General features: G+C 45.2%; 1 protein-coding gene across 4 annotated transcripts in view; it reads right to left on the bottom strand.

Annotated features, from left to right (window-relative positions):
- LOC143286794 (uncharacterized) overlaps window positions 1–16,838 on the bottom strand; it is a 72,843-nt gene that overhangs the window by 39,572 nt on the left and 16,433 nt on the right. The window contains exon 1 of one of the 4 annotated variants that reach the window (XM_076594594.1): window positions 9,675–10,000. The exons of the other annotated variants lie outside the window; for them this stretch is intronic. Coding sequence (XP_076450709.1) covers window positions 9,675–9,818 — 144 coding nt within the window. The 5' untranslated portion in view covers window positions 9,819–10,000. Of the gene's footprint in view, window positions 1–9,674; window positions 10,001–16,838 lie in introns of those variants that run through there. 4 annotated transcript variants of the gene reach the window in all.

The following is a 16,838-nucleotide window of genomic DNA, read 5'->3' as shown; positions in this document are numbered from 1 at the left end:
TAATCCTTGAATAAAAACGTTTTGAGTTCTGAGTTCTGAGTTCTCTCTCTCTCTCTCTCTCTCTCTCTCTCTCTCTCTCTCTATATATATATATATATATAATCTATATATATATTATATATATATTATATATATATATATAGATATATAATCATAAAAAAACACCGCCCAAGCCCGCCGCTTCCCACAGAGAGGGAGGGACGGAGAGGAAGATCTATAAATTATGCAGTTCAATAATGCATTGGAGCAGCATCTGTATACATGACTGCAACCACAAAGGCTGACGGAGAAGGGCTGAAGAGAGGTGGGGTCTGGTTGTGGTGGGAGGGAGGGGAGGGGTAGTGAGAAGGGATCTGACTCTTTTCCCGTCCCGTGCACCAGATGGTCTCGGAGCCAAGGGAACCCTGGGGGACACACGGCAAAGATCGATGACTGGTGTTCGCTAACATGATGAGATCGATATATTTTATATAGATATAATGTTGCCGTGTCTGATGAAAGGCGCAGTATGTGTTTTATTTGTGTACACAATACGTTGCTTATTTATATATTTATTTGTTTGTTTATTCATTCATTCATTTATCTGTCTATCAATCTATCTATTTAACTATTTATCTATTTATTCACTCACTTATTTCTTCATTTATCCAAGTTACAAAATGCGATCAATTTACGTTGTCGTATTCCAGTTCGATAACAGACGTACTATATACTGTATCAATGCATACATGTACGTAATCGTTTATAAACCTGTTTACTCTTTAGTTCAGTCGTTGTTTATTCATCTGCCTGACTGTTAACCTTTTAACATTGCTGATTACGGGTTAGAGACGCAGAGAGAAACGCAGAGACAGAGAGTGACAGAGAGAGAGACAGACAGATTGACAGTGTGTGTGTGTGTGTGTGTGTGTGTGTGTGTGTGTGTGTGTTTGTTGTTGTTTTTTTTTTTGTGTGTGTGTGTGTGTGTGTGTGTGTGTGTGTGTGTGTGTGTGTGTGTGTGTGTGTGTGTGTGTGTGTGTGTGTGTTTTCCTTTTTACGACGGTGGAAAGGATCAATTTCTTCTCCGGTTGAAAAAGCCGTGTGGATAATTTCAATAGCGGCTCCAGACGCGACAGAAGATACAGCTGGAGTAGATGGGGAAAACCATGTCATCATCTCGATAACGAGCTAGAATTTTTCTGCCTCTTGTCAATTTGTCAATCAGCATCGACAGCGCAATTTGACCACGTTTATCCAATTTGGTCACCTCCCCCCCCACTCCATGCACCTCTCCAGTCCCTCCCCCCCCCCTCTCTCTCTCACACACACAAACACAAAGTTCAAGTACACACACACACACACACACACACACACACACACACACTTGATACGAATCATATCCGTTAACACAGGTGTGGCTCGTCAGGCGTCTTTCAACTCACTTATCTAACTGATTGCCTATCGCCCTGGCTTGCTGTCAGGAATACAAACATCTCATGGACGTGAACAGTGGAGTAAAAGGCCCCGCCAACAGGCGACAGGTATTAATGTATGGCGGGAGAGAGCGCATACACACACACATTCCCCTACCACACACACACACACACACACACAGGCGCAAACTGACACAAACACACGCTCCGCCAGAAGCAGAAAGTTAATCAGACCAAGACACAAACCAGTCACGTTCCCAGAGAGAAAGTGTTTATTACTTTACAGCCGGCTGTTTATGATAAAAGAAATGGGTGGATAGAAGAGAGAGTTAGTGGAGAGAGGGGGTGAGGAAGAGAAACAAAAGAACGCCCGAAACTGTACACAATTCAGGGAATTAGGATTTTTTGACGAAGTGCGATAAGAGGAAAGAAGGGTTTAAAAAAACAAGTCCTTTTTTGTGTGTGCTTTTGTTTAAAAATCGACAATGAACGGACGAGAAAGGAGAACGGGAACTCTTTCCTGTACAATTCCGCAAAACAATCACAGCAGGATTAGAAACACACTGACACCACCACACCCCCAGACGACCCGCCAAGGTAGGATCAAAGCAATGGTGACAGGCCAGTGGTAAAAGTTGTGTCGGCACGTGAAACGTTTCAGCTCTCTGTGTGCGTTAATTGGGTCAAAGTACCCAGAACGGTTCTCCGTGTGTGCGTGTTTTGAAAGCCGGCGATAGCCGATGAAAGAAACTCATTTTCTGCTCTCTCTCTCTCTCTCTCTCTCTCTCTCTCCTCCACTGCTGAATAAAAGCACTTGGAAAAGAAGTAATTACCCTATTTCAGACTTGTTAAGGGATATTATTTCCTTTTTCCGATGAGAAATCAAAGATTTTTGTCCATATCGTGGTGTGAACAATGAAATATTGCCAACTATCTCATGTTCACTGAGAAAAGCTAATATTCACCGTCAAGGTACTGCTAAAGCAAAAAGTATCAACGATGAATATCTAATATCTCACGTCTTTTGTCATGACATCTTGCTTCGTGGACAAACGGTCTCAATTAAGTTCAACGATTTGCCAAAGGCGATACAAAATGCGATGCAAAATGTTAATTCTTCACTTTTCAATATTTGACGAGATAAAGAGAAAGGGAGGAGACAGATATGCAGAGAGAAAGTGTGTGACAAAGACAGAAAGAGTGTCCTGTGTGTGTGTGTGTGTGTGTGTGTGTGTGTGTGTGTGTGACAGGGAGGAGGAAGCTGGCAAGATCAAAGACAAATTATCACAACTGTTATCAAGACCCCCTAAGGCAACCCTTCCGTAAAGCTCAAGTCCCCAACAAGACGAAGCCGTGCTCAGATAGTGCCTCCCCAGGGTCCCCATGGCCGGTGCCGTCAGCAGTGATCCTCCTATCGCCCTGTCATCTCCTCTGACGGCCCCCCTCTTCACCGGTCACTCACGTCCTCTGAAAGCAACCTACCTGTCCACCACTCACTCCTGTTGGAGACATCATACCTGTCCACCACTCACTCCTGTTGGAGACATCATACCTGTCCACCACTCACTCCTGTTGGAGACATCATACCTGTCAACCATTCACTCCTGTTGGAGACATCATACCTGTCAACCATTCACTCCTGTTGGAGACATCATACCTGTCAACCATTCACTTCTGTTGGAGACATCATACCTGTCAACCATTCACTTCTGTGGGAGACATCATACCTGTCAACCATTCACTTCTGTTGGAGACACCCTACCTGTCAACCATTCACTTCTGTTGGAGACACCCTACCTGTCAACCATTCACTTCTGTTGGAGACATCATACCTGTCAACCATTCACTCCTGTTGGAGACATCATACCTGTCAACCATTCACTTCTGTTGGAGACATCATACCTGTCAACCATTCACTTCTGTTGGAGACATCATACATGTCAACCATTCACTTCTGTGGGAGACATCATACCTGTCAACCATTCACTTCTGTTGGAGACATCATACCTGTCAACCATTCACTTCTGTTGGAGACACCCTACCTGTCAACCATTCACTTCTGTGGGAGACATCATACCTGTCAACCATTCACTTCTGTTGGAGACATCATACCTGTCAACCATTCACTTCTGTGGGAGACATCATACCTGTCAACCATTCACTTCTGTTGGAGACACCCTACCTGTCAACCATTCACTTCTGTTGGAGACATCCTACCTGTCAACCACTCACTTCTGTTGGAGACAACCTACCTGTCCACCACTCACTTCTGTTGGAGACAACCTACCTGTCAACCACTCACTTCTGTTGGAGACAACCTACCTACCACTCCCCAAACCCCCACCACTCTCCTACAACCCATCCCACTCATGCATGGTCACTGATGGTAACCACAGGCCCATCAATAACGTTACTTCCATTACTGTCAACCCAACTACCAACTACCCACCAGTTGGGGGAGAGAAAAAAAACCAGTCCTGAAGTTCTTGTGTCATAGGGTTTCTCTACCCGCTGATTCCTTATCACAATGTTGCTGTAGTCTGCCCACGACTGTAAAACAGTGGGACAAGTTCACCCCACTTCAGCCGAGGCAACTTTGCGACTTTACACTGATGAAGTGGGGGGGCCAGAGTTGGTTTAGCCTTCATCACAATATTTCCACCCCTGTCCCTTTGCACTTAGGGTGGGGTGGGATGGGGTGGGGTAGGAGGAGAAGTGTGTGTGTGTGTGGGGGGGGGGGGGGGGGGGGGGGGGGGGGACAGGGGGGGGGGGCTGAAGGGTGATCTGTTTTCTCTACACAAGAAACCTAAATGAAGCAGTTCACAACTACAACATAAGACTGTTTGCATGCATGAGGAAAGCAATCTTCTTTTGTTACATTCAATATTGATCTGACCTACTTTTGTACTCCCCCCCTGCAGTATCCAGCTGTAAATCGGATCTGCTATGGCCTTATATACACTGCAAAGTGTGTGTGTGTGTGTGCGTGTGTGTGTGCGCGCGCGCGTGCACTTGTGTATGAGCCTTTTATTTTCATCCAGAACTTTGTATTAAAAGAAAGGACAACCTCGTACAAAGACTGACACTGACAGCGACAGAGAGTAGAAAAAGGCTAAAACCTCTCAGTGCAGTGTGCAGAGAGAGAGAGAGAGAAGCCACAAAACTTCGGTACTCGTTGTCTGTGGAAACCTTAGTCTGCTGGCCCCAAAGCAAAACACTGCCACTGAACTGGATCTTGAACAATGGAATCGACTTAAGCAAAGCTTTACTGAGAGAGAGAGAGAAAAAATCAAACGCGTGTCTTTGTGCGAATGTTTTATGCAGGAGCGCGCGCGTGTGCATGGGAGTGAGTGAGTGAGTATTGTGTCTGTATTGTGTCTCTGCATGCGCGCGCGCGCGTGCACCTCCCTGTGTGCGTGTGGAACAGAGTGTATTCCTAAATGAAAGAGAGAGACGGCTATAAACATATCCATGAAACAGTGATGAAAAGTCAGTACTTATCAAATTTATAATTTAAAAAAAGAAGATTAAAAAATGTATCCTTCATTTTAAAATAAATATATTTTTTTTAAAGTATCCTTTTATTTATTGCTGGTTCACTTGTTTGCTAACTGATTCGTCTATTTGATCGTTCATTCGTTTGACGAAAGACAGAAAAACATAAACTTCGTACCCTTCACAAACAGAAAAAACCTGTCCATATCTGGGTCCATAAAGGTCAAGAAAAAAAACACATCACCATCTGGGGGCAAAGATCAAACCATCAGACAACAGAAACATCAACACCCCCGCTTTTGGCGCTAAGCCGATTACCCAAAACTTCAAATCTAGATACCCGGAGGGGCACAGGGGCTGGGGAGGGCGCCGGGTGTGGGTGTGTGGAGAAGGGTAAACAGGAGGGGGGTGGAGAGGGGGAGAGGAAGGCGAGGGGTACGTCACACAGAAAAGTGCCGACGACTCCACATAAAATCCCCAATCAGATAACACTTCCAGTCAGGTCAGGTCCACCACCACCACCGCCACCGCTCAAGGGTAATCAGATAGGAACAATGTATGTCACCCCCCCCCCCCCCCCCCCCCCCCCCGCCAGCCCCCCCCCCTCCCCTCTTAATGTAAACTTCTGTGTTCCCGTCATGCCTGTCACAGCTCGGTCTCCTCAAGACCCTTCTTTTCTGTTCACATGGATCTGCCCATCATTCCTATACGTCTCTTATTGGTTAATTACGGTCATCTTCCGATCACTCCAATGTACTTCTGCTGGGTCTACTAGTAACAGCGAATGGTGACAGTCAGACTGCGTGCATGTTCTTGTTTTCTGCCCAACTTAATACTATTTTACATATTGTTTATGAAATTTCAACAGCTTCCAGTCACGTCACTTAATGTTGGTTTCTCGTCAAACACACAGTGCCAACACGTGTTTTTTTCTTTCATTTCGTGTAATAACATGCCATCAAAGGTGATGATGCCCAGTCTGGAATATAAAAAAAAAAATATATAAAAAAAAAAGCTGAACAATATCACCATCCTGCATGCTGGTGCGGCATCCCCCTCCCCCAGCGCCACCCCCCACAGTGACAAGTGAGTGACAACTGTGTTGACAGTAACACAACAGTCAGCGGCATGTTATTATGACAGAGTAAAGCCTCTGTTGCCAGCAAGGCACAGTGACAACTGGGTGTCAAATGCCACGTATGTACTGGCAACATAACGAAAACCGCTAAAAGGCAGCTGTCGACGGTCCGGTCTGGCGATCATTATCACCTGCGAACATGACCCACACCATGCAACAATGCCAGCGGCTGTAAATGAGCTGAGTATAGAGAGTACAGTCAGTCATCGTTTCCACGATAAAACACCACAGTACCTAATTCAGATAATGTCATCTGAAGACTGACGACTTCCTGTACTTGTGTTTATTTGCCATAGCAATGTCATGTCTGTCAAGGTGAAGAAGTCGTGTTCAAGACTCTTCGGCTCTTCCAAAACTCAGGACGACTCTTGCGAAAGGCAGAGGGGGAGTGGGAGAGAGAGAGACGGGGTGGGGGGCGGTAGGGGGATGAGAGGGGAAGAGGGGTGGGAGATAGGAAGGGAGAGGAGATGGGAGAGGGAGAGATAGGGGTATGGAGAGGGAGGGAGAAAGGGAAGAGAGAGAGAGAGGGTGGGAAGTGAGAGTGATGGCTGATGGTGGTAAAAGTGATGGTTTTAATACTAAGAGTAAGAGTGAGTGAGTGTGACAGAGAAAAAAATGGGAAGGGGGACATTTAAACGGACTCGTTATCAATTTTAAAGTATACACGACGCCATTTCGATGACAGTGATTGAGACTTCGATTCTATATCGATCTGACACAGAGATATGTCTTTACCACATTACAAGCAAAACGATTAGTGTTCTAATTTTACATCCATCTAACACAGTGTGACAGCCTTTCGAGGAAAATACAACACGACAACGGGAAAAATAGTTGCTAAAGTGTAACACACACACGCGCGCGCGCGCGCATAACATCTTGAAAATGTCAACCATGTACGTTCCCTAGACAGCAATCTTAGGCCAAGCAGAGCAAACCGACTGGCCTAGTTTGCATCAGTTTGAAATGGTACAGTATATGACACCAAACAAGTAATCAAGCTCTTCATCACAAAACAAACCAAACACACACGTCACTTGGAACCCGAGAAAACCAGACACAAGACAATGGTCGTGTTGTGACAAGACAAGGGTCCCTTGTAACCATCCAGGCTCCTTGAGCCGACCATGACACATCATCTACCTGGGTCCATAGGCCACAGGTGAGTGCCCCCCCCACCTTCTCCCCCACCCCTTCCCACAACCCCCCCACCCTCTCATGACCACAAACACTCCACGGATGGTGGATGATTCATGCCCTGATGAGGCCGGGGCAGTGAAGGAGCCCCGCTAAGGACCAATCCACCACTCAGCCAGGCGGGCAGCGGGCCACCTCCTATCCCCAGAGAAGGCAAACACGAAGAGGAGTGGGGGGGGTGATGGGAGCCAGATCCTCTTGGCGTCATCCCTGTGTGCCTGGGGGGCAGGTGTCAAATCGCCACGGTTTGTCGCGAGGCTCAGGGTTCAATCAAACACTTCCCACACCACTTCACTCTCCGCTGTCTGAAGCGTCAGGCATGCGTGCCAAAATGAAAAAAAAAAAAAAAAAAAAGATTGTTGAGTTTCCAATCTGCTGTCATTCCGGAGGGGAGTGAATGATTTTTTTTTTTTTTTTAAATAGAAAAGCCTCCATCTCCACTACCCCAATCGCCCCCTCCCCTCCCATCCTCCCCTTCCCTCCCCCCTTCCTTTCCCATTCCACTCGCACTCCATCGTATTGCTCCAAGGATGCTTATCCTCTCGAGTCCTTCACCTGACCACCGCTGTACGAGAAGCAGAACTCCAACAAACGTATCAACCACTCCTCCGCTGAAGGACGGCCTATCGAGAGAAACGAGCTCCTCGACATGCCAGCGGTTCTGAGAAAACGACGGCAAAACAAGTTCTCCAAGTCTCTTCAACAAGTTCTCGAAACTGCCAAGAAGCATTTGCCAATCCAAAACTGCATGCAATCATTTTTGTACCGTATATTTGTAAAGAGTTGTTTTGACATGTGCGCGAAAGTTGCAACATCAAGCTACAATGTAGACACACCACAATCAGCTAACATGATCATGTCCAAAATAAACTTTGATATTTCAGAAGACTTCAACCAATAAGATTATACTTCAAGCTAAAGGTAAAAGAATGTCGCTGTTTGACGTGGGCTGGGCCTAATGAATGTCACTTTGACAACGTGTTCTGCTTTCAAGTGCACACAATGTAAGAATCGTCGATTTGTCTGTCAGCAGCGTTGCACCTCTCTCTCACTCTATCTCGCCATCCTCATATCACCGATCTGCAGTCGGCACACACTCACTGATACGGCCGAGAATGACTCGGATAACCCCCGTGCTGAAAGGCGCAAGCTGAGTAAATATCACTCTAACACTATAACGCTGACAACACACACACACACACACACACACACACACACACACATCCAGTAACACACACACACACACACACACACATCCAGTAACACACACACACACACACACACACACACACACACATCCAGTAACACACACACACACACACACACACCAATAAAAAACAAACAAACAAACAAACAAAAAAACCGACAGTGTCAAAGTCTGTCTGACACAAGACAGGCAGTTAGAGAGAAAGAGAAGGCTCACTTTAACACTCAGCTCTCCCGGGATTCAAACTCACCAAACTGGCATGCAGTCCCAAACTCTGGCCGATGCTTTCAGCCCACATAACCGAGCTCCCTCACCGCTTTATCACTGAGCTGTCAAGACACTACCGGGACAAAGATAACAGCCCCAACAGAGCAACTTCACCTCAATGTCTCCTCCGACCCTATTTTATACCCTAAACCTCCCTCTTCCGACACTTTTTCTCTGTGTCCACATAGTCTTGTTTCTCCTTCTGCTGTCTCCACTGTCAATTCCTTGATTTGTGCGGCACTGAGCGAAACACTAAACTCCGAATAATGTTTTTACACGGTTATTTCGCACTGTACTGTGTTCCAGCGCGAAGTCAGGACAACTGGACTGCCATTTAACACCACGACTTGGTTGCTTTTCAGACACCTGTCCCTCTTCATAGGTCCGTGTCATCAGAAAACAAAACATAACAAAAATGTCGATATGGAGTCAGACTGTTCTCACCAGCAGTTCAAGGTCTCAAGAGATGACTAAGCAGAGTGTAACACTGGCGTCAACGATTTGTGTGGCCACAAGTGCACGTGAAACTGTCGATAAATTAATAGACCGTGCATGACCTTGGACTGCCTGAGGTCACTAAGCAAACGTGAACAGCTGCTGCATATATACACCAACATCGGACTCCGACATCTCTGTTTGCTTTGTTTATGCTGACAGATTTTGTTTCACCACACGACGTCTGCCAATTTGTTTTTATACACAAAGGCTATTTATAGAGCAGGTGCGGCATGTGTGTGTGTGTGTATGTGAGAGAGAGAGAGAGGCCGGTGGAGAGACACAGACATAGAAACAGAGAGACAAAGAGATATATGACAGATGTAGAGAAAAAGAATAGGCGCTAAAGAGTTGCTGAGTCAAAAACAGCCAACATCCTCAGACCTATCGATGAATGTAAACAACATTAACAAGGACAGTACATAAATACAACGACAACAACAACACCAACAACAACAAACACCTGCATGGCCTTGTCCAACAACGGAGCTTCAGTTTCGTTGCCATGTGGACTGGGTTCGGATTGTGGAGAACTTTCTGTCACTGTGCCACCATCGCTTGCTGTGGCTGCGGCACGATCAGGATGCACGTGCAACTTCAACATCATCCCACTGCCTGTCTCTCACTGTCCTCCACCCCAACGACAGCACTTGCCGCACAACACCACGAACTGCCTTCGGGACTCCTCCCCCTCGAACAACGAAACCTTCACAAGACCAAGACCCTTCCACAGAACAACCTGACCTTGAACTCAACCAACTGCACTGCCTTGAGTCTGCATGGAAAATTACGACTTGGCTTGGGGTAGGAACTTTTTCTTCTTTTTTTTTTTAACGCACGAACAGAAGAATGGCGACAAAAGGACATCTGATGGTTGACCCGCTGGATGAAAACCCCTAAATGGATCGGTGAGGAGGGTAACAAATTATCAAAACATTATACGGGGAAAAAAAATATCAGTGCCTGACTGGAAAATACCACAGGCAAGCAGAACTTAGCATTAAATTCAAACCTACGTGGACAAAAAAAAATTATGGCAAAAAAGAGTAACTGGAAAAACTTTCAGTGGAAAAACTAGTAACAGCTAATCTTGAATACAAAAAAAAAAAATAAATAAATTAAAAAAAATAAATAAATAATGAACCACTAACACGTAGAGCGGGAAAAAACGCATCAAGAATTATAATTTCGAGTGAAAACACTAACAACAGAGGAAAAGAGGAGTGAGAAAAAACCCTAATCTTGTGGTAACTGAATCCTGAACAACACGAAATAGTAAAGTCCCTAAAAATACACTGGAAAAGTTGACACTGAAGACTGCAACACTGACGAACTGAGAAGACGAATGACCGGCCACACAACTGCGAGAGGTCGAAGGAAAAGAAAGCGCCAAGTCAATGAATAACTCCAAGGGCCCTTGACGGGAAAAAAAAAAAGAAAAAAAAAGGAGCGAGCGAGAGAGAGAGTGGCGGGGGAGGGGGGGGGACGTGTACCCGGGGTATTCCCCTATTTGATCTTGGGGACGACGGAAGCAGGAAAAGGAGATTACCTTCTTCCGTTTCACAATAAATGCATCAATCTAGGCCTCTCCCTCATCCACCACCTCACCCTTCCCCTAGCCCATCCTTCCATCCTCTCCTGTGCCACCCCTTTCCCCATCCACCCCCTTTTCCCGTGCTTCTTTTCTTTTCTTTTCTTTTCCTCGTTTGTTGCGGAAGTCATGGACCAGATTACATGCTCACCAACACCACCAATAGCTTTCCCCGAAGCGCGCTCTTGTACGGCTGGGTTATCTAGAAGGACGTGCTGTGTTGTTACTGAAGTTGTTACAAACAGCCGAGTAGTATTGGGACCCAAGTCCATAAGTGGTCCAGAACTGGCAGACAGGACTTCGTGTAATTTAAGATTCCCTTGTTGTCCTATTTATCGAAAACTGTGTTGTATAGTGACACGGTCCAAATAAAATCACTGTTTTGAACAACCGGCAGTCCCAACACCAGAAACATGGCCGCCGTGTTACGCTCACCCTCCACCTCTCCAGTCATCATTACTGTCAGTGGTTACTGTCAATCCAAACTGCCGTGCACGAACCAGCTGGCCACCGTAAATGCACTTTTGCAAGCCCGTAAACTGAAAAGTCAAGCATCTGTGGAGGGCATGGTGGATAACTCACAATGTACATATAGGACAGCAACAGGTTGTGCAGTTTTATAGACCGTCATCTGATATTGCGTCACTGTAGTGTCTGAAACAATGGATCATCAAACACGTGTGTCCCCCCAACGCAACCATCGTCGTGGTGACTTGGAGGCATTTTGTGCGTGTCTTTGTGGACCTGGGCTGGCTTGAATAAACGATCATAGCAAAGCCACAGTGTTAAGAACTTTCCTAAATCTGTGGAATTACCGGAGACTCAGGAAAATCCTTAACGCTCAGCAAAACTTAGCACTCCTGAGATCGCTTATGTGAACCCAGACCCGGGCGCTGACAGTTCTAAGAAGATGCAAACAAGAACTGCCCCGTCAGCATTGATCATACGACCCCTCGCCTCCCTCCAACGCCCCCCCCCCCGCCCCCCAGCCTCCCGCCCCCCTACCCCCCCCCCCCCCCCCCAACCCCCACCCAACTCTCGCCCCTTCCCCACCTTGCCTTCTACCTTGCGGGCTGACCAAAGGGAAACGGTGTTTGCAGGTCAGGGACAAACACTGCCCATCCTGAAGTCTCAAACCAATGCATTGTATAAACAACTGACTCGTCAGAAACACACACGCACACACACACACTCTTAACAACGCTTGTTGGGTTCTTTAACCCTCTGACTGCTGAACATTGGTGAAATGGCATCGATGTGGCATGAACTGTTTTTTTTTTGTGTTGCGTAACTGATTTTAATGAAAACAGCCACGCAATCCCAAGAGGAATAAGTACAACCATATAGAATGGTGACTGACATCTTGACCTGTAGTCCAAATTACATAGAATGGTGATCGACGCACTCAATTACCCAAATACACAGAATAGTGATTGACGTCCTCACCTGTACCTTCAATCTTATCTCACGCAACAGAGTACTCGACAGCAGCAGTCAAGGGGCTGAAGAAGGAAAAAAAAAACCTGGTCGTTCCGAACTGTTGACAGATGTAGACAAGAAGCCTGCCTAATGATCACCTTCACTGCTACTTCTGGTTCCAAATATTGTTATCAATTACCATACACTATAGTACAAATGCAAAAAAAACACTCTTACATGATTATTCACCGTTTCGCACCTATTTACCTATTTCAAAAGAATGGATCGGCGGATGTCTTGTACGTTCAGAACTCGCAAAGAGTAAGCAAGGAACAGGTTTCATGCAACACATTTCACAAGCGAGAAGAGACAGTAAGACTCAACGGCAGACAGAAGATTCAGACAGACAGAAAGATACAAATTATTTTCTATTAATTTATTTATCTTCTTTTTCTCTCTCGTAAAAAAACGACAGGTATTAATCGTCTTCCGGCGAAAGAACAAAGCGGTCTATTTCCACTGGTCCCAGCACAACTAGGGCACTCACACTGCGAACTACCCTTTGTCACTTTCAATTACAGGACTGTCGTGGCGGCCAGGGCTGTCCATTAAACGTGCACCGTATTTAATTAGTGCTCCTTCAGCGGCGCTGACATTGAGAAATGTAACGAGGACCCTACAACGGTCTTAATGATGAGGCGGTAACCAGCGGAAACAAGCTGTAATTAGTCTAAATCAATGCTTTCGTTTCCTCCCCCTTTCTCTTCACCTGGGCCAGTGGTTAAATCCAAAGGGACAATTGTTGGTTGCTTGGTTGTAGCATTTTATTTTTCTTTATTTTCCCAAGAATCAATTAGCATGGTAAGGATGCTCATTTAGCAGCCGGCTTTACGTGGCAGTGCTTTGTTAAAAGCAGATTTTTTTTCTTTTTCTTCTTTTTTGGGGGGAGGGTTAGGGTTGCGGGGGGGGGGGGTCAATCTGATGTCATAGTTCATGATTACACACACTCGCTCTTAGTGTTAGAAAAAATCAGAATGAGTGTGTGTGTGTTCGTGTGTGTTGGGAGAGACAGACAGATTATATTCTTGTAAACGGAAACAGAGCAATAGAAAATATAACTGTAACACAAACAGAGAAAGCATGTCGTACTGTTTCTTCCACCTATGAAAATTTCACCAATATCCCCCTCCCCCACCCACCCCCCCTCACCCGCTCTCCCCCACCCTCTTCAAAGCATCTCGTGAAAACATGCGAGCGGAAATGGGTTATAATTAGTCAAGGCTGTCCTTCAACAGGCCAAGAAAAAATAAGTGCAAGAAAGGGGATGGGGAAAGGGAGTGTGGGTGGGGAAGGGGGGGGGAGAGAAACGAACGAGTTTACAACGTTGGGGGCGCAGCAGTTTTAACCAACCACACCGAGGGCTCGTGTAACCTGGAAAGCTTTATATAGCGAGACGTGGAGCCCTTTTCAAAGGACCGGAAACCTCAGGTGCCGCCGCCAGTGTGGGTGTGAGTCAACAATTGTCTGAATGACCCCCTACAACCATCCCACGGTGTGTGTGTGTGTGTGTGTGTGTGTGTTGTCTACAAGCCCATCCGTCGTCGCCCCATTAAAAAAAAAAGTCCCTTCGCTTCGTGAATGAATGATAGGATTAAAGTCGTTTCAAAAGTCTTCTGATAAGAGGACGGCGGGGGCGGGAAGACGTTCACACACGCGCGCGCGCACGCACACATACACACACACACACACACACACACACACACACATGTACGATATCTCCCTCTCTCTCTCTCTCTCTGTCTGTCTGTCTGTCTCTCAAGGATAAAAGCACATGTAGCTCTGACATGGCCTTTGCTATCAACACGGCTTCAAACAATACGAAAGAAAAGAAACGAAGAAAAACAAGTGGGGAAAAAAAAAGAACAAACAACAAAAAGGCAGGAAGCAATAAAAAGAAACATTCTGACGGCATCCACTATTCACTTTACCGGTAACAGCCATGTGTTTCAGTCGTCAAAGTTACAAGGGGGTGGGGGGTGGGGTGGATAGTCAGAAGAAAAAAGAAAACCCAGACCAATAACTTAAGAGGCAAGTTAAAACAATCAGTCTGCGATGTATCGGCAGAGCTCTACAAAACCTCTTTCCACTTCACGGGGAAAACAACAAACAAAATAAAAAAACAAAAACCCACAAAAACAACCTCTCTTCTTTCTCCTCATCCTCTCTACCCAACTAGCTCTGATCTACATTTTTTTTCTTCTAAATGTGGTGTTGCGTAAATATCCAAGGATCAGTCTGCACGCTTTAAAACTTCGAAAAACTGTAACTAAACTTAACTGCGCGAGCGCGCGCGTGTGTATATATATATATATATATATATATATATATATATGTGTGTGTGTGTGTGTGTGTGTGTATGTGTGTGTGTGAGTGTGACTGTATGTGTGTGCGTGTGCGTGCGTGTATGTGTGAGCGAGTGCGTGTGTGTGTGTGTGTGTCAGTGTCACACACACACACACACACACACACACACACACACAAGCGCGCGTGTGTGCCCACACTTTAAAGAAAGTTCTATCATTACCGTTGTCTCACAATGGGATTTAAAGACCCCCTTGAAAAACTTGACAGCGGATAATAGTTTTTAAAGGCAGTACACATTTATTTTACCCGGCCAAGGGTTTCAACGTGTGTCGACTGGGGTACAACAACGATCATTAAGTGAGTCAGTGCGTGAGTCATGTATTTACGAGTAAAATGGGAAAAAAGCGATGCTCACTCTCCGACTGTCATCCTTCCCTCATTGTGTGTGTGTGTGTGTGTGTGTGTGTGTGTGTGTGTGTGAGAGAGAGAGAGAGAGAGAGTGCGTGCGGGCGTGTGTAAGTTTGTGTGAAACGAAAGAAAAAGAAAGAGTAGAAGATCAAAAACAAGAGAACAAGCGCACATGAAAGAAAGAAAGAAAGAAAAAGTTTATAGAATGTGTCATAACTATTATGTGCTGGTCAGTTGATTTGCAAGCTCCCTATTAAAGTATTATATTACTGAGCGACCTAACGGATCCAATCCAACAATAGTTACTGAAACTGTTCTTCACAAAAAAAAAACCATGAAAACAACAAAAACAACACAACAACAGAAGACATCTATCCACAGACAAAACGGAAACTCCAAACGCCCGAAAACCGTAAAAGGAAAAAATGAAATCGGATGTAATTTTGTGGAAAGCTTCTGTCAGTCCAGTTCTTCGTGATTTAGCGTGACCTTTTATTAGATTCAATCCAAACGACAGACGACCCCAATTGTGCGTGCAAAGATCAGACAACCCGGTAAGGCCGCCTTTGAGGAGAAACATCTAATAATAAGACGATCTGAAGGATCATGTGACGGTGGGGTTTTTTTCCCCCCTCTGTTTTATTATTACATCAGTTAACATTGGCCAAGTCGATTCCCTTGCTAGGGAATAACATCTTCCGGGTGCGTGCAAAATCTCCGTAACATCCTTTTAGAGTCATTCGGTTTCCATCACACGGTTTCCCGGAAAACTTTTCTTTTCCCCTTTTTTTTTTTTTTTTTTTTTTTTTTTTTTTTTACTTTCTAAAATTAATGTTAATGGCAATACAGGACATTTTGACAGAATACGAGAATCTACTGAGTAAACAAGAGTTTAAAGAACTAGGAGCCTGTCCAATAAATCCTGTATTCTGAATTAAAACTAAACTGATAAGGTCTCGCGAAAACACTTTTTTCTTTCACTATCTGTCAATGAACAGAGGTTGCAAATATATGCGTTTATTGTCGTGTGCAATATATATATATACACAAACATACTATAAACTGTAAATTCACCTCGTTCATAACAAATCGTAAAGTTGGTGGTTACAGCTGTGTGTGTGTTAGTAACAGTGGATCAGTGATTTTTTTTTTTTTTTTTTCCTTTTCTTTTTCCTTCTTTCTCTTAATGTGTGGTTACAGTGGGACAGTGAGTTTTTTCTTTCCTTTTTTTATCGGGCTTGCTTAGACTTTTTTTCTTCTTTTTTTTCCCGATCCATTTACATCCTGCTTGTAATCTGTATTCATCACAAGACTTCACAATATCAACTTCTTTACCTGAGGTGATAATAAATTGTTTCTGATTCTGATTCACTATTCTATCAATCTGATTCACTATTCTATCAAACTGCTGAAGAACCAGCCCACTCCTCGCTTCAACACCTGAGTACAATCTGCCTACAACTTGCACACAACCAATCCGTCAATCGCAAAGAACAAATGTACGTGTTGGGGAATGAAAGGGTGGCGGGGAGGGGGTTGGGGGGGGGGGGGTATGTGTAGGAGTGGCCCTGACTCTGCCTCCGCATACTTCCTTGAACGTTTTTCACATTCCTTCCCCCAAACCCTCAAGAATAACCCTGGGGGCAGTGACGGTTTGATCGGAGAGCGAATTCCACGACTGAAGCGGTGTACAGAGGTGACGCACGGTGATACCGATGGAACAACGATCAACGCTTCACCGCCGGTGGCTTCAACGTGTAGGCGAAAAAAAAAGTATCGGCCGTTGTCACAGGTCACTGCTTTCTTGTTGGGGCGAGGGGGCAGGAGGGTGTCGTGTTACCGATA

The sequence above is a fragment of the Babylonia areolata genome, chromosome 1, assembly GCF_041734735.1.
Source record: "Babylonia areolata isolate BAREFJ2019XMU chromosome 1, ASM4173473v1, whole genome shotgun sequence".
Classification (NCBI taxonomy): domain Eukaryota; kingdom Metazoa; phylum Mollusca; class Gastropoda; order Neogastropoda; family Buccinidae; genus Babylonia; species Babylonia areolata.
Note: the sequence above shows the minus strand (reverse complement) of the source record. Positions and strands in the feature narration are given on the sequence as shown.